The following is a 26131-nucleotide window of genomic DNA, read 5'->3' on the forward strand; positions in this document are numbered from 1 at the left end:
AAGATAATATGAAATAGAGATGCAAGATAAATATTAATATCTATTTTTATTTAGAAGATGAGAACATCTACCGTCCAACTCTCTCTGTCCATTTTTGTTCATATTTATATTATAATTAACGAAAACCTAAATCAACTCGTATGTCTACGAATAATGATTTCAATTTAATTAAATAGTGTTGTATTCCAACCTTAGCGATAAATGTTTATACTTACTAATTAATTCATGTTGTTACAAAATTTAGCTTTAACGTTACCACTAACATAATAGATAATTATGAAGTTTAAACATAAATTTCCTTCAAACTTTAGTCAAAATACAATTATAAGTAGAAAGTGTGTTAATGAATTGCTTCAAGTGAAATTATATAAAAAAATAGTCTTTAGCTTCTTAGTTTTTTTTTTTATTAACAAAGTGATACAATATATAAATGGTATCTACTAAGAGACACCTAAACATGTATATTTTATTATATTATAAATTTGAAATCTCATGACCTCAAAGAAGGAAAACGAAAAATAAGGGTACAATGTAGATGCAATCTTCTTATTGTTAGGTTAATTATTCGAGATTTATTTTTCTGTTGGGTTTTGTTCTTAAAAAAAACGTATCAGTGAAAAAAGAAAAAAAGTATTTAAACTGTTTTTCACATTAACTTTTAAATGATACACAGCTATTAAGTGTGATAAATACAATTATCGAATCATTACAAAAGAATAACGTATCTTCCTTTATTATCATCTCACATCTTTCTTTCAACATTTATAGTATTTGAGTAAGGGAGTTGTATTCCAGAAAAGGAAAAGAAATTAAATTATTTTATTATTGTATGATAAGATATCTGAATCGATGCAACCCAAGCGATCATCAAGGATAAAATAACGAGCTGTCATATGACTGTTCTCGAACCATCGTTCACCCGCCAGAGCGAGCGATCGTTATATCCCATTTACCGATTGTCTTTTAACGATAGTTTGTTAAACCCAGTCAAAGATAAAAGTCATGTTCGGTCAATTTTAGTCAAAACGGTTAGAAACAAGTGGCCATAAATCACGGAACCAACTAACCCAATATCCAGTACGACCAAACGGTTATATTTTCCAAGCAGTTAAGTTCTCTAACCAACCGGATTTTCAAGTAAACGGTTTACTGCTAGGTTAAATATGAAAAACCAGAAGGAAAAAAGGTACGAAAGAGTTCTACGATTCCCTTTTCTAACTTGAGTGTCGGAGTGCATTCGCAGGTACCCACCCCATTCTCCCTAGAGCATTCTGAATAGGAAGAAGACGTGAAAATAACGTCATTCTAGGAAGAAAGGATGTGACTCACCAAGTTCATATCTTGGTCTCAATTATTATACCGAAACAATTGCTAAGTAATATTGGATGATTCAATGTATAAAAAAAATTAAATACACTAAATTAATTGTCCACCTAACTTCTCTGTACAATCCATTTCCTTTGATAAGAAATGAAAAGCACTATACACGTGAAGCGTGTGAGAACTTGAAGAATTAGCATACAACACGTAACGTATCTCTTCTGAAACTCACGTTGAATATTTGCATTAAACTATTCACAGTATGATTCACATGCATATATGTGATTAACGAGAACATATTCTTATTAATTATATTATATATATATATATAGAAAGTAGTGCCTGTGTTAAGGCATGCATCTCTTTCCTTATAAACCTTTTTCATCACAGAACTATCAGCAACACATAATGCCTCTCAGTTTCAACTTCGACAAAGAACCACACCAGGTTTTCTATATTCTGCTAATCTTTTCTTTATAAGCCTTATATTTATCTTTAGAACCACTAAAATAATTTCATAAGTATATATAAATATTGCTTTATAAAATCCATTTTGTAAAGTTGTGAATTTGAGTTTATTTTAATAATATTATTATTTGTTGAATATAAATGACTAATCTTATATTCAAAAATATAAATGTAAGTTTGAAATTCCATATTCACCAAAAAAAAATCGAGTTAGTTTAAATTTTTAATAAAATAATATGTTTTTTTATTTATTTTTTTACCTTGAAGATAATACTATTAGTTAAGAAGTAATATTAACTAGTCCTTTTATTTTTCGTATATACTATTAGTTAAGAGATAATTTTGTTTGACAGTTATGTTTTAATTATGTAATGAAAAGCAGTTAAAACTTGCAACTTTTATTTAGCTTTATTTTGCAAAAGATGTCTTTAACAGGTTAAAAATGGATTTGGAAAGTAATGGAAAAAGGGAAAACCTTAGGTATAATTTTATTGAAATTCAAACTTGAGTTAAAATTTTCATATTAAATAGAAGTACAAAAGTTAAATAACATATATTTTATTTAATATATCAATTTTTATTATGTTATTATAAATATTAGGGTTAAATAATGAGTGGTCGATCGACCACCAGACTGAGTGATCGATCACCAGACCGAGTAACCGACCGAGTGGCTGACCAACCACCAAACATTTACTGTCACTTCACACGATAATTAGGGAAGGTGACATCACACGTTGTTTGTTGTTTGCCACCCCATAGAAAACTTAAGGTTGTTGGTTTTTAAGGACTAAAATTACAAGTTCTCAAACTAAGAGAATGAAAATGAACAAACCTTTAGAAGAAGGACGAAACCCAAAATAGCTTGATAGTTAAACCCTAAACTTTTTAAATGAGTCAACCTAGCATTGTTCCAATGAGAAAAAGAAATTTTAACGTATAGAATTTTAAGATTTTACGTTAAAAATGTTAAGAAATTTTATAGAATCTTCCTGAATCTCGGAGAACAAATTCTATAATTACGGTATGTTGTCTTTATGTTTGACTATATATTCCACCTTTTTTTAAGGTACTTTTCGCTGGAAATTCTTGTGTAAAGACGGTGACTCTGAACAGAACCCAGAAGCTCAATACCTTAAGTTTTGATATGGTAAATTTCTATGCAATAAATAGTATATTTAATAAACTTTCGTTTTGTTCTTTAATATGAAACAATATTTTCTTTCACTGGACGCAGATTCGTCAAATAAAAAGGTATTTACAAATGTATGAAAAAAACCCTTCCGTGAAACTTGTAATATTAAAGGTAACTATTTTACTTTTATACCAGTGGTTTTTTCTTTCTATTTTACGTTTAAATTACATGACTATATATGTGTATAATTATTTTCACCTAATTGACCAATTAATCAATAAAATAAAATTTCTGCTTCATGTAGGCTAATGGAAAAGCCTTTTGTGTTGGTGGTGATATTGTGTCAGCAACCGTTTGTTCACTTGCAGGTACAATTTTTTATGGTCAAAACTACTTTAATTTTTGCAATGAGATTTTGATACTAATAATAAAATTATATTGATTACTTTATATTCATCATTTAAAAAATTGGTAAGAAATTTATATGGCATGGATGAGTTGATCTTGTACATGAAAGCAGGACACTGGACTTGTAGTTTGTTCTTTTACAAGAAACTGCTTACTTTGGAGTATTTAATAGCAACCTATGCAAAGCCCACGGTGAGTTCATTCAAATTATAAATATTAATTATTTATTATCTAAAACTAGAAATTTCATTTGAGTATTTAAAATTATTATATATTTTAATCTTTTACTTTCATAATTTTAATGTTTAAAATAATTATGAATTAGTAATGTGGAAAGCTAAAATTAAAGTTGTCAAAACGGGTAACCCGATTTGATCTGGCTCGGTCCACCACAGGTTGCTCACTTAGTGAGTTAACCTAATCCAGCTCACTTATTAGTTGAAACAATTCGAACCCCGACCTGACCCACCATGAGTTGGTAAGTTAAACGGGTTGACTCACTTAATTATAAATAATTTCACTCTAAATGATGTTAAATGGACAATTCAAAATAAAAAATATTATACAATTCAAACATAATCTAAAAACAAACACAAAAGGCGAACAAATCAGTTTTGAATATTAATAATTTTTGTATCATTTGTCTATTTATAATATTAGAGTCTTGAATAGATAAATCTATAATATTTTTTTTGAAACATTTTTTTTATTCACATCTACAATATAATAAAAAAAAAATACTCACTAATAATATTAAAACACAAAATAATTAATAATTAAATTAAATTATGTGGGTTGGGGAGCCAACCCGGCTCACCACGGGTTTAACCGGGTGAGCCGGGTTTTAAGTGTGCCGGGTTCTAAGTGAGTCGGGTTCAAAACTAACCCACATAAAAAAATTACATTGTTTTCAAACCCAACCCGGCTCATATCCGTGGTGGACTAGGTTAGCTCGTGAATTATAACTCATTTTGACAAGACTAGCTAAAATGTTCACTGAATAAAATGATAATATTATAATGTCAGACACTTATAATATGAATTTAAGTCTCACATTAAGAAAAATGACAATGTTGAATATTTTATAAAAATAAAATTTACAAATTTAATATTTTAAAGTTTTTAGTTGAAAATAATTAATATTCTAAACTCAATACATTAGGTTTATGGTTTTCAGTATTAGATTTCTACATTAATCTCTTTCGAAATACTTGCGAATGGTATCTTGTTCACTCGACACTGATTTTTTTTTTCTAAAAAAGAGTTTAGAGAAAATACAGTTTAAAAAGTATATAATTAATATAAAACTGAAATGAAGAGTAAGAAAGATTATGAGTTTAATTTCTTTTACTAATAATTTAAAGATATAAGATTAATTTAATAAATTTAGGAGAAAAAAAAATATTATAGATTCAACCCTTTTCATTAATAACTAACATTTTCGATAAAAAAAAATACAAATCTACACATTTGATTGAATATGTATTAACGATTTTTGAAATCAGGTCTCTCTCATCAATGGAATAGTCATGGGAGCTGGAGCAGGTCTATCCATGAATACGAAGTTTAGGGTTGTCACTGAAAAAGCTGTATGGCTTCACTTCTTAAAATTATATTTGGTTTTTGAAATAATATTTTTTACATATTATTAAATTTCTCAGTATTTATATATATATATATATATATATATATATATATATATATATATATATATATATATATATATATATATCCAGAAAATTGACCTTACATATGTATATTCGAATAAAAGGTGTAACCTAAATCATTATATGTTTGTAGATATTTGCGATGCCAGAAGCATCCATTGGACATGTTCCAGATGTTGGTGCATCTTACTTTCTTTCTAGACTACCAGGCTATTTTGGTAATTAAATATGTTGTTCTTTAATTTTTCCTTCCAAATAAAAAAAAATTAACATGGAATTAATTATATTAATTTTGGTTGGATTTTTAGGTGAGTTCATTGGGCTGACTGGTGCAAGGCTAGATGGAGCAGAAATGGTAGCATGTGGCTTAGCTACTCATTTTGTCCATTCAGTGGTAAAACTATATTTAATAATTAATACCTTTTTATTTTACCTATACAAGCAATAAATTCTCATGCAATTAAATAATTATTGTTCCCTAAAATCGAATTCCTTGTGAATAAATTTGTAATTTTATTTTATTATTTTCTGTGTAACAGAAGCTAAATACACTAGAAAGTGTTCTACAAAATGTTACTTCGGATGTAACAATGGCGAAACTTATAGAAACATGCACAGATAAAGCAGTTCTGAAGGAAGATAGTTCATTTAAAAGGTAAATTATGATAATTAAATTATAATTAATCGTCTTCTTAAGATTAAATTCGTGCACATATAATATAATTGACAAATAATCAATGCTGAATTGTCACCGAAAAATAGATTGGAGACTATAAACAATTGTTTCTCAAAAGAGACTGTGGAAGAAATCATTACGTGTTTGGTAAGTAAAAATATTAAGATGTGAAATTTTGTTTATTTTTATTTTTTTTTCTAATTTGTGGCTTTTTATAATATCATTTGAATCAAGGAAAAGGAATTAGAAAATGGAGCAGAAGAGTGGATAAAAAATGCATTAAGTTCAATGAGTTCGTCTTGTCCTTTAAGCCTCAAAATATTTCTTAAATCGGTAAGTATATGATTAGAAGAAAAAATGAAATTAATTTGCTTAATTATGATATCTTTATGAAAATAACTATTAATTATGTATGATTAATCGATTAAATACCTTTTATTATTTTCTTTGTCTAATTAGATCAGATTGGGCCGTGTTCAAAACTTTAAACAATGCCTTTACCGGGATTACATAATCGGTGCTCACCTGCTAAGAAGAACTGTTAGCAATAATTTCTATGAGGTAATTATTTTTTAGCATCTCCATTTACTGATTTAACAACTTTTTATTTTTTATTTTCAGTGTATAAAGTAGGGTTTATATTTAAAATTATTAGAATTTTTTTTTCTGGATTTTATTTAACTCAAACACAATTTAGGGTTCAAGAGCAAAGCTGTTTAGCAAAGACAACAAACCAAAGGTAAGAGTATTCTTTTTTAATTATATACATTTATTTTTTATTATTATGTGTGTTAATGAATAATTTTACCTTCCTGTTTTATTAATTAGTGGGAACCATCGAAGTTAGAATTGGTTAGCGATGAAATGGTTGATCAGTGTTTGAGAAATATCGACGACGAGGATTTGGAGTGTTTGGAACTTCCTGATCATAGAATTGAAAGCAGATTGTAGACACAAGATTTTAGCTCCTTTTAGAATTTCAATAAATAATTACAGAAGCATTAAACTTTTTAATTCTATACTTGTACCCACCTTCATATGTATTTTTGTGTTATCCTAAATATGGATTAAATAATTATTTTTAAAAACTATAATAATCAAAATATGACATGTATAAATATTGTAAGGATTTCTGTAAATTTGGTGGACATTCAACGAGTTAAGGAGAAAATAAAAAGTTATTGATAAAATTAAGGGTTTACGTATTTAACATTCTCAAAATTAATAGTAAGATATTTTCACATAACAAGAAATAAAAATATTAAAAAACATAAATAGCCATGTCATAGCAATTGTTTATTTAGATAAATAATGGAAATTACATTAAAAATAATGGCAATTAGCATAAGCATTTATTTACTCCAACTACTTAAACTTCCGTTCATCAATGTTTCTTGTAGATTATATGAATTTGGACTTCGAATGCTATTTTCAAATTATGCTCATCTCTTGGTCAACATATAGAAAGTAACATTAGATAATATATTTTCATAGACTTATTAGACTTATAAGTCAAATCAATTCACTTTCTTTATTCGTCTCATTTTTATAGTCTTTGGTTTTCTTAACTAAAAATAGAAGAAAAATTGGTAAGAAAATCCAAATTATCTTAATCGCTTTATATCATATTATTTTCTCTTTCTTTAACTACATTTGTTATTAAATGTCATGAGCACACTATCTTCAAGAGAAGCATGATATTTAGATTAAATGCCATCATTTTATTAGTTTTCCATCCCAGAACTAAAGTTCTTATATAAACACGGTTTTAATTGATTGATAACAAATGAGGTGTTATTGGGACGTGAAAAGCTCTTGTTTAATTATTGAAATAGATAAAATATCAATATTTACACTATCATAACACACTTTTTTTATTATTATTTTATCTTTTCTCCTTATGATTACCTTTTTTTTCTCATTTTCTTTCTTTTTTTTTCTTGAATTTCATTTTCTATTAGTTCCTTTTCTTTATTTATTTTCTCTCAACTCCCACTAGTAAAAAAATATATTTTAACTCGCGCATTAGATATTGATTTAGTTGTAATTGAAACAAAAAATGACACGGTGGCATTTTTGTAATTATCTCAAACATATATGTCTCGGTTAAAAAAGAACCGAAAATGCCTAAAACTGACACGGTGACATTTCTCTAATTATCAGAAACGTATATGTCTCGGTTTAAAAAGAACCGATGCCTAAAACTGACGTAATGACATTTTTGTAATTATCGCAAAGGTGTATTACCTCGGTTGTTTAAAGAACCGAGGCATAAAATAGCTGAAATTTTTTATTTTATTTTTTTGAGAGGGTTTAGGCATCGGTTCTTTATAGAACCGAGGTCGTAGACTCTTATTATCTCGGTTAAAAAAATAACCAAGATAATAACATTTGTTTAGGGTTAAATTTCGCGAACAGGTATGGTGTTGCGTCGCTCCTCTTGTTCGTGGTGTTGTGCCGCTCCTCTTGTTCTTCCATTTTCTTTCATGTTGCCAAGAGGGAGGCTTCGTTCCTCTTCTTTGTTCCTTCCTCCTCTTGTTCTGATCCAACCTAGCCTAGGGTTCTTCGTCTCGCGCGGACAACCAACCTAGAGGGATCATCAATGGCATGACGGAGACGCGATGGGGGCGCAGCCAGGGCGCAAGGGCGCGGTGGCCACTCTTCTTCTTCTTCTTCTTCTCTCCGTTCTGATTCGTAGCGAAGGAGGAAGTCTCCTTCCCTCCCCTTTTTCTGATTTCGAATGGGTTATTTTCTGTTTGATTGATTCTCTGCAGGAGTGACGGTGTTTGATTGATTCTCTACAAGTGGTGGTGGGAGCGCGTCGTCCTTGTTCTTGTAGTGATTTGGAGGTTGCATTTCGGTGGGCATTGATGGACTGCGGCCATGGACTAATGCCTGACCTAGCGAATCGCGAAAAAAAACACAAAAAAAAGGAAAAGAAAAAACCGCTCTACTGCTTCGATTGGATTTGAACCAAAGCAAAAACACACACATTTTTGTCTCGATTCAGAACCGAGGCAAAAAGCCTACCCCTTTTTATCTCGCCTGTATATGTCTCGGTTGCGGAACCGCTATGTATAAGCAAAAATAACCGTTGTCGTTTCTCTTTATTGTACTAGTGTCCATATATTTAATTTCCTTTTTTTTTTCTCACTTTCTCTTTAATTTTGTTTTCTATCTACTTCTCTTTTATTTCTTTTTTTCTCTCATCTTCTTTCAATATTTTTCTTTTTCTCCATCTCTCTCACTCGTCATAAGCACAATAACGCCTATACTTTTCAATATGAAGCTTAAGAATACTAAAAAAATTAACCAAAACATCTTAAAATGCATATGAAATATTTAAATAAAAATAAATATAAAAATTATATTACAAGCACACTAGTACAAGAAAGAAAGATGGCGATTATTTTCGACAATCAATAGCAATTTTCTAATCGATACATATTAAGATGAGGTAAAAAAGAAATATTTTTTCCTTGATTATAAATCAAAGCAAAAAGGTGCAGATTCTATTTCGATTAAAAAAATTGAAACACTAAATCGAAAAAATAAATTAGGTCTATGGCAACAATCGTGAGAAGAATCACTGTCATAGACTCTTTTTTGTCTCGATTCCACAAACAACCGAAGTAATAGACTATAATAGTGATTGTGAGAAGAACCACTATCATAGACCCTTTTTTGCTTCAGTTATAAAAATAACCAAGGCTAAAAGTCCTTTTTTTTAAATATTTATATATTGACTCTCAAACAGAAAGCGTTTGAACCAAACCTATCTTTCCCAGTGTGGTTGAGGGTAGCATGGTCCAAAAACAAATGAGTAAATGTAGAGTGTGTTTTGTTCATCTCATGTTTACATGTTATTATTGAACACCACATAGCTCCCAAAACCTGCATTTACCATAGCATTTTAAAATATAAACAAAAGTATTAAGTTTTATCTTTGTAAAGGAAAAATATGAAACAACTTAGGAATGAATTAAATGAGCACAATCAAAGACAGAGTTTGGTTTATATGAACCACCATAGAATTATGAACTAGACTACCATCTGCAATTGCATATAAGAACCAAAGCATATTACACAAGTTAATATGTCAAATTTGCACTATTGTACAAAGACAAAATCGCAAAAAAAAAAACAATGAAAATTACGCTCACCATGATGGCAGAGACAAACGAAGCGACGATGATAACGACAATGAGGTGTAAAGCAGTGATGCCGATCGAGAGTGAGGGTGACCTTCAAAATTAGAGATGGAGTGAGTCGATGAGTGGACGGCGATACTCATTCACGAAGAAAGAAAGAATAGAAGTGTGAAATGGTAACGATTATTCGTAATAACTGAGGCCATATGTCATTCTCATAAAACAAAAAACAAGTGACAATTTTAAAATTTTGATTAACCTTTAAATCTTAATTGTTTAGGAAATCGATGTTGAAAAAGTAGATATGACAACAATTATTCAAATAATTGAGATTGTATATTTTTCATTTGACAATTTTAAAATTTTGATTATTCTTTTATCTAAGTTATTTAGAACATTGTTATAAAAATTAGATACGACTTGTTCAAATAACCAAAATTATGTGTTATTCAGATAAAAGAAATAAAAAATTAAAAAATTGAAAATTTTGTGACTCATGATTAATAATACCTCGAAAATTGTCCGCAGACGAGGATAAAAGATAACAATGAATTGTTTGTCTTCACAAAGGAGGTTCATGAAAGTCTCTTAATTTGCATTGAATAGGAACAAACTGTGTCTGTTTGGTAGTACGATAAGACAGAGGCCGAAGTGAACGTGCAATGGGACCAATATGGGGATGGATGCGGTGACACAACTTTATTTAATTTTGATGTGTTAAATGATTAATTTTAATTTTTAAAAATAAAAAAATCAGTAAAAAATTAAATAAAATAAAGTAAAAAAAAAAAGTGACTGAATTTGTCCACACCAATATAAATACAAAGGTGTTCTTAAAAAAATTTGAAACTGCATTTCGATAAATGTAGATAGAATTCTAACGCCCAAAAAACACATTTTAAATTGCATGAAAGATTTCACAGCTACACATTTTTCTCGATGACTTAATGAATGTGAGAGAGTTTTGAGTGATGTCAGTTTCTTTGCTAATAAATTTTTAGATGTGCATTAAAATAATAGAAATTCGCATAAGCAATTATTTAGTCCAACTACTTAAACTTCCGTTCATCAATTTTCTTCTAGATTATGTGAATTTGGACTTCAAATGCTATTTTCAAATTATGCTCATCTCTTGGTCAACGTATAGAAAATGCCTTTAGATAATGTATTTTCGTAGACTTATTAGACTTATTAGTCAAATCAATTCACTTTCTTTATTCTTCTCATTTTTATAGTCTTTGGTTTTCTTAACTAAAAATATAAGAAAAATTGGTAAGAAAATCCGAAATTATCTTAATCTCTTTATATCATATTATTTTCTCTTTTTATAACGATATTTGTCATGTCATGAGCACACTATCTTCAAGAAAAGCCTGAAACTTAGATTAAATGTCATCATTTTATTAGTTTTCCATCTCAGAAATAAAGTTCTTATAAACAGGTTAATTATTAAATGATTTGATATTGGGACATATCCTTAAAAACTCTTATTTAATTATTGAAATAGATAAAACATCAATATTTATACTATTATAACACACTTTTTTTTTATCTTTTCTCTTTGATAATCACATTTTTTTTTCTAATTTTCTTTTTTTTCTAATTTTCTTTTTTTTTCTAATTTTCTTTTTTTTTTCTAATTTTCTTTTTTTTCTTTAATTTCATTTTTCTATATTTTTTTCTCTCTCAACTTCATATCTTTATTTTCCTTTTTTTCTTTCTCATTTTCTCTTTAATTTTTTTCCTATCATCTACTTCTCTTTTATTTCTTTTTTTCTCTCAACTTCTTTGAATTCTTTCTCCTTAATATTCTTCTTTTTTTTCTCCATCTCTCTCACTCATCATAATTAGAAGCATTATAACGCCTGTATTTCTCAATATGAAGCTTGAGAATATAAAAAAATTATCCAAAACATCTAAAAATGTATATGAAATATTTAAATAAAAAGAAATACAAAAATTATACTACAAGTGCAACAAGGTTGTTTTCAACATCGATAGCAATTTTATAACCAATACATATTAAAATGGATTAAAATGAATAAAAATAGAAGACTTTTTACTTGGTTATAAATTGAAGTAAAAAAGTTCAGATTATGCTTCGGCTAAAAAAATCAAAATACTAAATCGTTAGAAAAAAAATTAGGTCTATGACAACAATTGTAAGAAGAATCACTATCATAAATTTTTTTTGTTTCTATTCCACAAACAATTTGAGATAATAGATTATATCTGATTTAATATAATTATTTAATTTTAAGGGTCTTATGACAACGATTGTGAGAAAAATTATTGTTATAAACCCTTTTTTGCTTCGGTTATAAAAATAATTGAGGCTAAAAGTTTATTTTAAAAAAATACCTTTTAAAATATTTTTATATTGACTCTCGAACAAAAGACTTTTGAAATAAGCTTATCTTTTCCGGTGGTATGATCCAGAAACAAAGGAGTAAAAATATTCAAATTTTATTTAAAAATAAAAAATTTGAAATTATTTTATTTTTATATTAATATATTATTTCTATTTGTATTTTTTCTTCGACTCGATTTTAGTACATTTAAATTATTTTACAACATAATATAATGACCCCAATTGATTGAAAATAATTCTACATAATTATTTTATATATTGTTATAAATTTGTGAGTCAAACACAGTTTGGGTTTGATTGGACTTAAATTTAAATTGTATATTATATCCATCTAATTAACTATTGGTTAGAAGATTAATCTAAGGTTGAGAATTAAATTTGGTTAATTAGAATAATTTTGGAAGATTCTGACCTGATACATTCTAGTTGATATCAACACATCTCATAATGTGTTGATTGGTTGGTCTTTAGAGTTATAGTATTCACATCTCACTTGGCTATAATGTTCTCTTCTGACCATTGCTTTTCAGCTACGCATCCCTTTTCAAGCTCTTATCATCTTCTCAGTTATAACGTCTGTAATGTCTCCTTAGTTTTACATGTTATATATATTCCTTTCGAACGACTTGTTGGTCCTCTATACTAAGAATACCATAACATGACTTTTACTATAAATATTTATTGGATAAGTTGAGAAGAGTTATGATGTTTTCACATTAAATTTATTTTATATAATTATTATACAATTTATTTAAGTTTTAAATAAAAAAAATTTCTTCCATTAGTTTCTGAAGAAGAAAAGAAAAGAAAAAGAATTGTCGATATAATGGTTGTGACAGAACTTTGTTTTTCTGCATAAATTTAAACATACTTTAACACGTTAACTTCTTTGACGTTAATTCTTTGTGCTTCATGGTCCAACTTTCGTGTAAAAGAGATTATACAAAGTTTGTATAATTAATATTAAAAGATATATTTTAAGTATAATTTAATTTTACAAAATTCAATATTTAAGATAAAATTAGACTCATTTGTATATTTTAAATTGAGGTTTTACTTCTTTAAATATTTTAAGATGCCAATCTGCATTTTTTTTAACGTGATAAATAACTCACAATCAAAGGTAAATTTTAGCCATATTAAGTTTTACGTCCATAATAAACATGATATAATATTTCTATATTTTAAACTCTCATTTCAGAAAGTGATATTTGGTGACCCAAAATGTAGCTCATTTATTTAATTAACATAGTTTTGTATAACTTCAACACATTTTTTTTATGAATCAAGTTTATTAAACAATAGACAACCCAAACTAATTGAGTTTGTTCAGTTAACTTCCAATCATAGTTAAGGAAAACTTTCTTTCAATAACTTTCTATAACAACATTTTGACAATTTTTTAAGTGACAATTTTTCATTGTTGAATCTAAAATATTTTTAAAAAATATTTACAATAAACCAATAAAATTTTGACATCTGTTATTTCTCAAAAAGTTGTTAACTTTTAATTGTTAGAATAAAGTATATATTATTATTTTATTAGTCCATCAATCATAAATTACTACACAGACTGTTGTAAAAAAAATTGTAAAAAAAATTGTAAAAAAAAATGGTCAAAAAAGTTGTTAAAAGAAAATTTTTTAAAATATAAATCATATAATAGATGGTTTCAGTTGCATAACTAATCGTACAACATCGATCGAATGAAAGTATAACTTAAACTGTACTTAATTTTACAGAAACATTATACACCCGAAACCATAACAGATGGTTTCAATTGGATAACACATCAAACATACATTATAACATTCTATGAAGGTCTTACTTAAGCTGTACTTTTTATTTTACAGAAACATGATACACTCCCAGCCATGCTCTAGCAAAAGTAGAAAAGAAAATGACAACATCATTGGGGTGCAAAATACCTATGACAATCATAAGCTACGCAAAACGTTTCAATGGCCGTCATGGCCAAGAGAACAAAGGTGGAAAGAAGTGTGAAGAACTTCCACGATCTGTACACATAATCCGTTGAGGCCTTGAAGAAGTTGGCCTTCCTCTTATCATGGTAGTACTTGTTCACTTTATTGATAGTCTCATCTAACTTGTGTGTTTTGGTGGGTCCAATGGATTTGCTCATTCCGTTGAATAGTTCCTCAGTTTCTTCCACAGTGAGAGTGCTACCTGACTCTATGATCCCTGCCTTCATCAGCAGCTTCACATCCTTCACAGTGTCTACGATTGCCCTCATAAGTTCTGTGTACCTTGTGAAGATGAGAAAGTCTGGTTGGGTCAAGGCCTCGTAAGCCACAAGGTTTCTCATTATCACTTCAGAGTTCACGTCCAGTTTCACCACAGGGAGGTAAAATATGCCCTTAGTTTCGTCAAATTCAATGGCCATGTTGCCACCTTCCACAGGTTTGAAACAGACCCCGACTGAATGAAGTTCACGCACACAAGGAATGTTGATAATCATAGGAGCTACATCTTCTTCTTCTTCTTCAGAAAGTTTTGGATGAGATGAAAGAGTATCAAGTTGACAGGACACTTTTATTACTCGATCCAGTTGTCGTTTAAAGGGTTTCCCTAGAGGAATATTCACGTCCTTCAGCTTCTTCAAAGAGCCTACTGTCCATGTTAATACACCTTTAACTTTCTTAAAGGAAACTGCTATGGCTTCATAACTTGAGCTTTTCTGGACTGCTGCAGAAGTACCTGTGGTAGAGTCAATATTACCACGAAAATAATTAGCTAGGTAGTCCAACATCACTATGATGTCTCCATGATTCTCTTAAAATGCATTGCACAAAGAAGAAACTTAATCTGGTTGCACTATCAATTCATTGAATGTGAAGGCTATTAAATAGTCGCGTATAGACGCAATAGTACTAGACCGAATGAAAACAGAAACGAAAATAAAACCAATCAATTATCGTGGTCGAGTTGCTAGAACCGACCTACTACAGTAAAATAATAACAATTAAGATTTTAACCTAGCTGCTACAGCATGTAATATAAACTATCCAGATCAGTGGAAGAAACGTGAATGTGGAAATAAAAGATTCCTACGAGTTGCTTCTTTCATTATTTACTGGGTTCTTTATTAGCTCGATCACTGATCTATTGTCCTCTCGAATCAATACCTTCTCTTCTTGCATAATCTCCAAATTTTGTAACAAGTTTTTAGCCAGATAGCATGCCGAACAACACTCTGGATGCTACCACATACTCAGCTTCACACGTTGATAGTGTCACAGTGGGTTGTTTCTTTAAGAGCCAAGTAAATGTTGTAGTTCTCATGAAGAAAACATAACCAACCGTACTCTTTTAGTCATCCACATCTCTGTGCTCTTCTAGTCAATCACATCTCCACACCAGACACTGTTCGAGTATCCACTAAGTCGATAGATGTCCGACTTAACAAGTCAAGCTTCCAAAGTTAAGGTGTCCAAACCGAAAGTGTCATATCACAGTTTCCTCTTTCATGTCTAGCCAAACACGTCTCCTATAAGGCTTCAACTCCATTTTATAAATTCAATTTTTCTTCATTTCTACTCGGACGCGAGACAACCATACTTATCCTTCAAATACAACACCTAGTCCTTTATTAAAACTGACTTACTTTTTTCAATCAACTGACTCATGCTTAAAATATTGTTCTTAAGCTCAAGAATATAGAAAATGTCCCTGATTTCTCTAACTCCCCCATCCTTATGTATGTGACGAATTATTCCACACCTTTTTATTCCCACTTTGAAATAATCTCCAAATGACATGAACTTGGCCTCTACCTAAGAAATCCTTAGTTCTACACATATGATTGATAGTTCTAGTATACATGTACCACAAAAATTGGTAGAATTCTCCTCACCCTGATATCAAGCACGACACTACATTGGAGTTCGCCAGCTTCATTTTCAAGTTCTCCTATTTCATTGCCAAGCTATTTAAATACGTTGCTAAGCTCTTCAACGATATCGCTAGACTTTTTTTACCCAATTTGGGGCTTTGTACTGTTGGTTTCTCAAGTAACTCAGCATCCCCTAGCATACGCTCGTCACAACTTGGCCTAGCAAATCCATAGCTCGGTAATACTTCGTTCGAGCTCTCCACCTTTATTACCAGGTTTCCCATTTCCTTTGCTAGGATATTTGACAACTCGACACTCAATAGATCGACCTCCACCTGCTCGGCTTTATCCAACCTATGGTTCATCTTCTTGTCCTCAAATTACCTGGCCTTCAACATCTCAACACCAAATAACCCAGCCTTCATCTGCTTGGCCTTAAACACCATGGTTTACATTTGTCATCCTCAAACGACTTGGTTTGTATCTGTTTGGCATCAAACAACTCGGTCTCTTCATCAAACAACTCGATCTCCTTTTGCACTACCTCGAACAACTTGGTCATTATTGGAAAAGTCAAGTCAAACAGCTTTTAATAGCTTACTGATTTTCTGTTTAGACAGTTTTCGTTTTCTGATATACTGTTATGACATATACTTTATATATAAACATTGCTTTACACTTTAGTTTAATAACAGACTCTCTATTCTTCATTTTTCTCTTCCAAATTCTCCAACAGAATTGGTATCCAGAGCGTAGGTTACGAAGAAACTAGAGGCGTACTTCAAGAAGATCAAGAACACAGTGCAGTTTTTTTTTGGATCTTGAAGCAAGAAGAATGGCGGGGAGTGATCTTTCCATAACAAACCTTTCGATACTCACAGAAAAGAATTGGACGAGATGGAGCACACAGATGAGGGTGTTGTTCAAGTTTCAAGACGTAAGTGATTTTATTGAAGGTGATGACCGAGAGATTAGTCTTGGTGCAACGGACGACCAGAAAGCCACGTTCAAGAAGAAGGATAACAAGGCCCTTTTCATCATTCACCAGTGCGTTGATGACACCCATTTTGAGAAGATTCAAAATGCTAACACTGCTAAAGAAGCCTGGAGCATTCTAGTACGTTGTCACACAAGAGGGGAGAAGATCAAGAAGGTGAAGCTTCAAACCCTCAGAAGGCAGTATGAGTTACTGCAGATGGAAGACAGCGATAGGGTTGGTGAATATTTCAACAAAATACTCACCATTACGAATCAGATGAAAGGATGCGGGGAAGTCGTCAATGATACCATGATCATGGAGAAGATCATAAGATCGCTACCAAGGAAGTTCAACTATATAGTAGTCGCGATAGAAGAATCGAAGGATCTTTCGATGATGAAAGTCGAAGAGCTCCAAAGCTCGCTGGAAGCCCATGAATTGAGATTGATGGACAGAAACCCAGTCAAGAACGACGAACAGGCCTTGAAAGTGCACCACTCCAAGCATGATGAGAAGAAGAAGTGGAAAGGAAAACGATCAAAAGGGAATTGGAAATCTGAGAAAGACAAGGCTGATCATGGGTCTGCATCAGTGGAGAAAGATGGGAAGCCAGAGAAGAGTCATGATTCAATGAAGGATAAAAGAAACATCAAATGCTTCAACTGCAACAAGTATGGACACTTTGCATCTGAGTGTCACGCGGAAGAAGGAAGACAAAAGCGACATCAAGGCACAGAAGCGCATATCGCTCAAGAGGATTCAGACTTTGAACCTCTAACCTTGATGGTGACCACTTCAGGAAAAGGCTCAAGCTCTCACGCTAACATGTGGTATCTGGACTCGGGGTGTTCGAACCACATGACGTGTCATCAAGACTGGCTGATCAACTTTAATGCCACGAAGAAGAGTAAAGTCAAGTTTGCTGACGACAGTACTCTGAGAGTGGAGGGCATTGGAGATGTAGTGATACAGAGAAAGAATGGTTCGCATGCAATGGTCACGGGTGTGCTTCTTGTTCCAGATATGAGATGCAATCTGCTAAGTGTAGGACAGTTGATCCAACGAGGATTTAAGGTGGTGATGGAAGACAATAAGGTTGAGCTATTCGATAGCGACAAAAATCTGATCTTGAGAAGCAAGATTTCCAATAACAGAACCTTTCAGGTTAGCCTGGAAGCAGTGGAAAACTTTGACTGCATGACTTCAATAAAGATCAGTGAAGAAAGTTGGTTGTGGCACTTGCGATATGGCCACCTGAACTTCAAAAGCTTACAGCAGCTCAGCGCAAATGAGATGGTTTATGGCCTGCCCAAGATTGCATTACCAGAAAAGGAGTGTGAAACATGTATTGTTGGGAAATAGGCAAGGAAGCCTTTCAAAGCTGAGTTGGGTACAAGGGCAAAGGCTTGCCTAGGAGTTGTACATTCGGACATTTGTGGTCCAATTGAAGTACCTACAGTTGCAGGAAACAGGTACTTCATCTCGTTCATCGATGAATTCAGCAGAATGACTTGGGTATATTTGATTAAGGCGAAAAGTGATGCACTGGAAACCTTCACTCGTTTCAAGACACGTGCTGAAAGGAAAAGCGGACAGCTGCTAAAGATATTGAGGACAGACGGAGGAGGAGAGTACACGTCTGTTGCCTTTGAGAGCCACTGTCAATTGAGTGGGAATTACACACGAGATCACCGCCCCATACACTCCTCAACATAATGGGCTTGCGGAGAGGAGGAATCGAACAATCTTTAACATGGCGAGAAGCATGTTAAAGGAGAAAGCACTACCACGGAAGTTGTGGGGCGAGGCAGTATCCACAGCTGTCCACCTGCTCAACAGGTGTCCTACGAAGAAATTAGAGGGTAAAGTGCCACTTGAGGCGTGGAGCGGTGAGAGACCGACAGTTGGTAATCTAAAGGTGTTCGACTCACTCGCGTACATGCACATCCCAGATCAGAAGAGATCTAAGTTGGAGGATAAGAGCAGAATAATGTTGTTCATCGGGTATCATCCCACTGACGCGTATAAACTCTTCGATCCAATTGAAGAGAAAGTCACTTTGAGCAGAGATGTGGTGATTATGGAAGACAAATGTTGGGACTGGAATCAGAAGCGTATCAGCTTGATGAAAACCAGAATGACAGAAGATGAGGATAACCCAATCACAGCAGAGTCAGAAACGATGTCAGAAAACAGGCAGCAAGTTCAATGTGATGAATCTGATAGACCAAGGAGGCAGCGAGTGCAACCGCAGAGGTTCGGCGACTGTGAGGTCTATTCAGATGCGTAGATAGGTGATGAAGGTGATTTGGTGCACATGGCTCTGTTGGCTGGAGCAGAACCCATAGACGAAATCGAGGCGTTAAAGGAACCTGGGTGGCGGAATGCTATGAGAGAAGAAATAGAATCCATCGAGAAGAACGGAACCTGGCAGCTTGTTGACCTCCCTTCCAAGAAGAAGAGCATCGGAGTGAAATGGGTGTTCAATAGCAAGCTGAGGCTTGATGGATCTGTTTCTAGGTACAAAGCACGATTGGTTGCAAAGGGTTTCCTCCAGAGACAAGGCTTTGACTTCAATGAAGTGTTTGCACCAGTCGCTAGGATGGAGACCATTTGGTTGGTGATAGCTGTAGCCTGTGCGAGACGGTGGTCTTTGTTTCAAATTGACGTGAAGTCCGCGTTTCTCCATGGCCCATTGGAAGAAGAAGTATATGTATAACAACCACCTGGGTTCATTAACAAAGGCAGAGAACACCAGGTGTATAAGTTAGAAAAGGCGCTATACGGACTGAGGCAAGCTCCCAGAGCGTGGAACAAATGCATTGACTCGTTCCTAATGAAACTCAACTTCACCAAATGCGTGATTGAGCATGGTGTTTACGTGAAAAAGGGTGAAGGAGATGAACTGCTGATTATTTGCTTATACGTGGATGATCTACTCATTACTGGGTCGAATCCAAATTGCATAAACAAACTGAAGAAGATGATGCAGTTAGAGTTCGAAATGACTGACTTGGGAGAGCTGAACTATTTTTTGGGCATGGAGTTCACCTATACTGAGACGGGTATGATTTTGCATCAGAGGAAGTGTGTTAAAGAACTGTTGGAACGATTCAACATGTCTGTGTGCAACCCAGCAAGGAGTCCAATAGAAGTGAATCTTAAGCTGATGAACGACGAGAACGAAGCCGACTCTGAAGAAACCTTGTTCATGCAGATCGTAGGTTCTCTACGATTCTTGTGCAACAGCAGACCAGATCTGTCATACAGTGTGGGGTTGATAAGTAGGTTCATGAGGAAGCCAAAGAGAACGCATATGCTCGCAGCAAAAAGGGTGTTGAGATATGTCAAAGGCACTGCAGATTTTGGTATATTGTTTCCATTTGGGAAGCGCAACACTGATGAAGGAAGCTTAGAACTTACTGGGTTCACAGATTCAGATCATGGTGGAGACTGTGTTGAGAGGAAGAGCACATCAGGCTATATGTTTATGCTGAATGGATCTCCCATTTCGCGGTGCTCGAAGAAACAGCCTGTGGTGGCTCTGTCCAGCTGTGAAGCGGAGTACATAGCGGGCAACTATGCAGCTTGTCAAGGGATCTGGTTGGAAGAAGTATTGAGAGAGTTGATGATTCCAGTGAAAACGCCTTTTCAGTTGAAGATAGACAATGTGTCTGCTATCAATCTCTCCAAAAACCCCGTGAGCCATGGTCGAAGCAAACATATAGAAGTGAGATATCACTTTCTCAGAGATATGGTGAACAAAGGAAGAATAACTCTGACTCACTGCAGCACTGAAACCCAGCTTGCGGATGTCTTTACGAAAGCAGTGAAGATTGAAAGATTTGAGTGGTTAAGAAAGGAAATCGGAATTAGGTGCTGTGTGAGTTTGCCTTGAAGGGGAGTATTGGAAAAGTCAAGTCAAACAGCTTTTAATAGCTTACTGATTTTTTGTTTAGACAGTTTTCGTTTTCTGATATACTATTATCATATATACTTTGTATATAAACATTGCTTTACACTTCAGTTTAATAACAGACTCTCTATTCTTCATTTTTCTCTTCCAAATTCTCCAACAGTCATGAACTTGTTCGAGCTTTCTGATAACAATAAAATTCCTATCTCTTCTGCATTTTGTAAGAAGGATATTTTACCTTTCTTTTCAACTCGGCAAAATTTTGCTATGTTGTTGACCTTCCCACAATTATAATAGCTTCCTGATATGCATTAATTCGTTTGCATAGTGGTCGAGTTTTTCACATTCGAAGCACTATACACGTCTTTAAACTAACCTCCACGGCCTCTTCCTCGACAGTGGCCATGCCAATTTTGCTGCCAGGTTATATTTGTGCAGACTTCCTTGTTCTCTGCCTCTAGAACCTCAGCGTTAAGTGTTGCGAGTTTCGTTCATAATGAATTTCATGTATAGTGTTTGATCATGAGGTTCCTTCTCTTTCTTCTTCCTTTGTGAGAACTAACAAGTCCTTTGATTCTTCGATTATGCAGTTAATGCCCTCGAAGTTATCCGCCAAAGATCTCAACATTTTTTCTATAACCTAGTTAGGTGGCATCTCTTCTCCATTCCTACCGAGTTTATTAGCAACCTTTTGTACCCGAGTGATGTACTCGATAACCAGCTTTGTTTCTTCCATCTCTAAATGTTCAAACTCTCTCCTAGGAGCATGTTCAGACCTATCTCACACAATATTCACTTTTGTAGGCAACCTCTAGAGTCTCCCAGGCTCTATTTGCTAACGATGCATTCACTATCTTTTCGAACCCTGACTCGTCTACTACATTGTTGAGAAAATACAATGTTGACTTTCATTTGCATTTTCTTCAACATGGCAACATGTGTTGCTGTCTGATGTTATTCCTCATCAAATTCATCGTACCAGCCTTCATTATATCTCATACGTCTTGAAATCCCAACAACACCTTTATATGTAAGCACTTTATTATAATTGATCGCTAGTTGTGACTAAGTCATACCGTTAACAACTTTTGTTATCTTTTTCACTTTTTTTAAACGCTCACTGATTCACTAGCTCTCATTTTGTTTTTTGTTTTTTCACACTCAACACTCAAAGCATAGAGCTTTAATCTTTAATACCACATTATTTAATGAATGTGATGGAAATTAAGCAGCCATGTTCAGACGTAAAAACATTGGACAGAATTAAAGCAAAAACCAAAATAACATCGGCCAAATATCTTGGTCGAATTGCTACAGTCCAACCGAAAACGTAACAAAAACAACTAACAGAACTGAGCTGCTGCCTAAAATAATAAGCAAGATTTTAACCAAGCTGCTACAGTACAAAATATAAACTACCCGTATGTGTGGAAAAACGCGAATTTGAGAAGACTCCTACAAAACTACAAAAGCACCTTTTTTCTAATTTAAGTTTATCTAACAAATTCTCGCAAATTTTTACAAGAAAATAATAACAATAATAACACTGATGTGAAGATTAATAGAGACCGAGTTTTGAATCATCTTATAAAATTTCTCTATCCACACATACCTTCGCTTGGATCAGGTATCGGTGTTTCAGAGTTTACGGCATTAGAGACGACCAAATGGTACATGAGATCCAAGAGATGCCAATGCTTTGATACAGCTTCAGAACATGTGAGCCTGTGAATTAACTTAAGTGGAGAGTGTTGTTTACAGAATGACAAGAGCATCGAACCCAAGTACTCTTGAACAGAATGAGTAGGTTCGGAGCTTTCAAACTGCAAGATCTTCAACAAAGAGAACATTGGAATTTGATTCTCCACCATGAGGATGTCCCTTACGATGGCATCCTTGGTTAGTGTCAGACCACGAAACTCAGTTTGGTCTCCTAATCCTCTCATGAAAGAGCAAGATAGTCTGCCATTGAGATACTTGTGGAAGAAATTCAACAAGAAGAAAGCATCAATGGCAACGGTGTATAACAAGGTTTCATCTTTGAGGCCCAAATGTTTGTGGTAACTAGCACGGATTAAGGTTGCTGTGTCGCGGAATTCTTGGATTACTTGTTTGAGTTCATGTTTTTTGAAGTGGTCTAGAACCGCTTTGGCAGCAAAAATCTTGATCCTTTCCATGGGATAGAGCTCAGGGCGAAAGTGGGTGTATGGACCAATGGCTACAAATTGGGGAGTAAAGGCTTCTGGCTTGCCACAGCTCAGAGTTTTGGGAACATGGAATATGCAAACAGGTATTCTTTTCAAGACTGAGTGGTGGGTTTCACTTACGATTTCGTTTACTCGAATGATCCAACAGTCTTCATCAGATTCTGAACTGAAGATTGAAGGAGAGTCCATTGGGATTTACCTTAATTTTTCTGATGAATTGCTCTATGAAATACGTGTTACTGTGTAATTCTTGGATTTTCGAAACCAAGAAACTTTATGTACGGGCCACTTGCTTCTGTTTCTCTTCTCTGTAATGGCTTTTAATTTTTATTTCTTCATTTATGAGATGAATGTGAAATCATCTTACACCTCACTTCATTTATTTATTTATATTTTTAAAGATTTGCACGTAATTTCATATTATAAAGACTTTCATGTTCTTGTGTCTCTTCCACCGGTGGTTTCGACTAATAATTTGTGGAGAGTGAGAATAATATATTTAAAATTTATATACTAATCATTATTATTAATATAATAAAAATAAATGCATAATATAGTATAATTATAATTATACAAGAATCATACATGTTCAAAGGATTTTTTTTTCCTTTAAATTCTTAAACTTATAAAAATGATTGTATTTGATATGGGTTTTATTATAATTTTTTTTATTTCATTTTTTTAATTTAATGGATGTCTAATGTTAAAGGATGAATTGAATGATTAATATTTGATTGCAACTTGATTGATATGATTTGAACTTTTCTATGATGACTTTTTATGATTTAATGCGAATAGATGGTAGGAGAATTCTTTAAGTGAGGGTGTGTGTGAGAATGAACAAAATTTAAGCTTAAATATCAAAAATCTATAAGATCATGTGATACAAATATATTATGATTAGGAGAATTTTATTAATATGATCATTCTTAAGGAGAAATGTCATATTCAACAAGGTACGTTTGTATTAAGTTTTAATCCAAAGAGTGAAGGGATCTTAATTTTACTAAACTCTTATACTTATGTAAAGAATGAAGTTTAGGTAGTGAGAGTCCAAGGAAGTTCCTAGCCTATAAAATTAGTAATGAAGAAAAGAAATAAACCCTATCATGATAGTGGTTTGGGATAAGAAAGGTGAGTTTCGTACAAAGGGAATGTTGTTGTTGATGTTAAACTTAATGTGGAGAAAATTCATAACAAGTATATGACTGACACAATTATTCAAATTAATATATAACTATTCCTATAATTGAGTCTAAATCATGTTAAAGTTTTAATAGATAATTATGACTGTATAACTTATACATGTGGTATATTGACTAATGAAAGACAATTATCCTTAATAGTTACTACAAAATATTATTTAAATCTTTATAAAAAATTATGATATAAATAAGCCTATCCTTAGTTTTTTTTGTGATGTTTTAATGTTCGCCTGTAATGATTATATATATATATATATATATATATATATATATATATATATATATATATATATATATATATTCAAATTATATACTTAATCATGGCATCATGTAAATGTCTTTGTAGAAAATCTCAGTAAATAATGATAATGAGTCTATGGAAGACTTCAAATACAAGTACGAGAGATTAATATATATTTATATAAAAAATCCTTTATATTTCTTCAAAAGATATATAATTTTTGGATGATTGATTATACATTATATTTATATTAATTAAACGATAATAACAAGATTAATATTTATGGGTCAGTAATTAGATGCTCCACTTTTAATTTTTGTTCAGCAGGATATATGTGGCCTGTTTTTTTAAAATGAAATCTAATATTCAAAGGTTTCGTATTCACATTCTATACTTATTTATTGATATCTTTACACATGGTGTGTGAGACACCCCTAATGTCTTATTCAATAAAAATGAGAAGACGCAGTCCCCTAATATAGAGTATTGTGAAGTGGGTGACCACTTAAAAAATGTCATTTTACGAAACCCTCAAAATTTTGCTCCCACTTCTGACTCATTGGTGCACATGACAGTAGCCAATTTGTACACGTGACAATAACCTTTCCTCCAAAATTGTCCGCAAGATTAAAATGAGGACAAAAGATATAACGATGAGTTGTTTGTCTTCACAAAGGAGGTTCTTGAAGGTCTCTTAATTTGCATCGAATGGGAACAAATTGTGTCTAATTGTTAGTACCATAGAGTGCAACGGGACCAACATGGAGCTGTTCTTTCAAAATTTTCGAAACTGCAGTTTGATCAATGTAGAATCAAAAAAACACATTTTAAACAGTCTTTAAATTATGAATTACTTCACAGTTCTTAATATTATTCATAATTGGTGACTTCTACTAAAATTCTGGGTTTCACTGTGTTCAAGAGTTTTTTTTTTTCTTTATATTCTATGCTTAATTTGATATTGGTCAAGGTGGCATCAATTTGACTAAAACAAACACATTGATATATAGTTTAGTTGAAGTTTTAATGTTAATTAACAATAAATATTTTAAATATGACTGTTTCGGCAGGATTTAGAATCCTAATCCAAAACATTTAAAGTTCTCTGTTCCGATGTCCAGTTGTGCTGTCTTCTCTCTTCTCCTTGTCCAAGCCGCGGGGTAGGGTGCCTGCAAAAGACACTCCAACGCTCAAGTCAGTGACCTCGCGTAGTAATCTTGTAATCAAGATCAGTTATCAGAGCTCTAAGTTCAGTTCAAGTTCAAGTTTTTCGTACCCTTTGCCAGACAAATATTTATAAATTATAATCCGTTAGGTCTGACTCATTAACCACTAATGAATGACAATATTAATTGTCAATAAATGACAATTATTTTCATTAACTCCCCGACAGTTATTACTATTAATTACCTTAACGGCTCTTTTTACCGATCGGTTCCTTGACCTGAGAGGTATCATCGGTCGGCCGACTCTTCTGCACCTTTATCGTTCGGTCGGCTATGAGCCCATAATAACATAAGCCCCAAAGCCCTAG

General features: G+C 32.6%; 2 protein-coding genes across 2 annotated transcripts in view; one reads left to right on the plus strand and one right to left on the minus strand.

Annotated features, from left to right (window-relative positions):
* The first annotated feature begins 1728 nt into the window (after positions 1–1728).
* The window catches only part of LOC148197457 (putative 3-hydroxyisobutyryl-CoA hydrolase 3), a 104763-nt gene continuing 80360 nt past the window's right edge, over positions 1729–26131 (plus strand). The window contains exons 1-13 of the mRNA XM_088093705.1: positions 1729–1767; positions 2858–2938; positions 3026–3094; positions 3228–3291; positions 3441–3523; positions 4837–4920; positions 5132–5216; positions 5307–5392; positions 5538–5653; positions 5761–5821; positions 5909–6007; positions 6134–6235; positions 6372–6413. Of these exons, the coding sequence (XP_087949831.1) occupies positions 1729–1767; positions 2858–2938; positions 3026–3094; positions 3228–3291; positions 3441–3523; positions 4837–4920; positions 5132–5216; positions 5307–5392; positions 5538–5653; positions 5761–5821; positions 5909–6007; positions 6134–6235; positions 6372–6413 (1011 nt within the window). The remainder of the gene's footprint in view (positions 1768–2857; positions 2939–3025; positions 3095–3227; positions 3292–3440; positions 3524–4836; positions 4921–5131; positions 5217–5306; positions 5393–5537; positions 5654–5760; positions 5822–5908; positions 6008–6133; positions 6236–6371; positions 6414–26131) is intronic.
* On the minus strand, positions 13895–23573 carry LOC148197458 (putative UPF0481 protein At3g02645). The gene is made up of 2 exons (XM_088093725.1): positions 22557–23573; positions 13895–14914 (listed from the first exon to the last, which is right to left on the minus strand). The coding sequence occupies exons 1-2, from the start codon at positions 23338–23340 to the stop codon at positions 14106–14108; spliced, it is 1593 nt and encodes a 530-aa protein (XP_087949851.1). The 5' UTR covers positions 23341–23573; the 3' UTR covers positions 13895–14105.

The sequence above is a fragment of the Vigna umbellata genome, chromosome 6 (assembly GCF_029865625.1).
Source record: "Vigna umbellata cultivar VRB3 chromosome 6, Vumbellata_1.0, whole genome shotgun sequence".
Lineage (NCBI taxonomy): Eukaryota > Viridiplantae > Streptophyta > Magnoliopsida > Fabales > Fabaceae > Vigna > Vigna umbellata.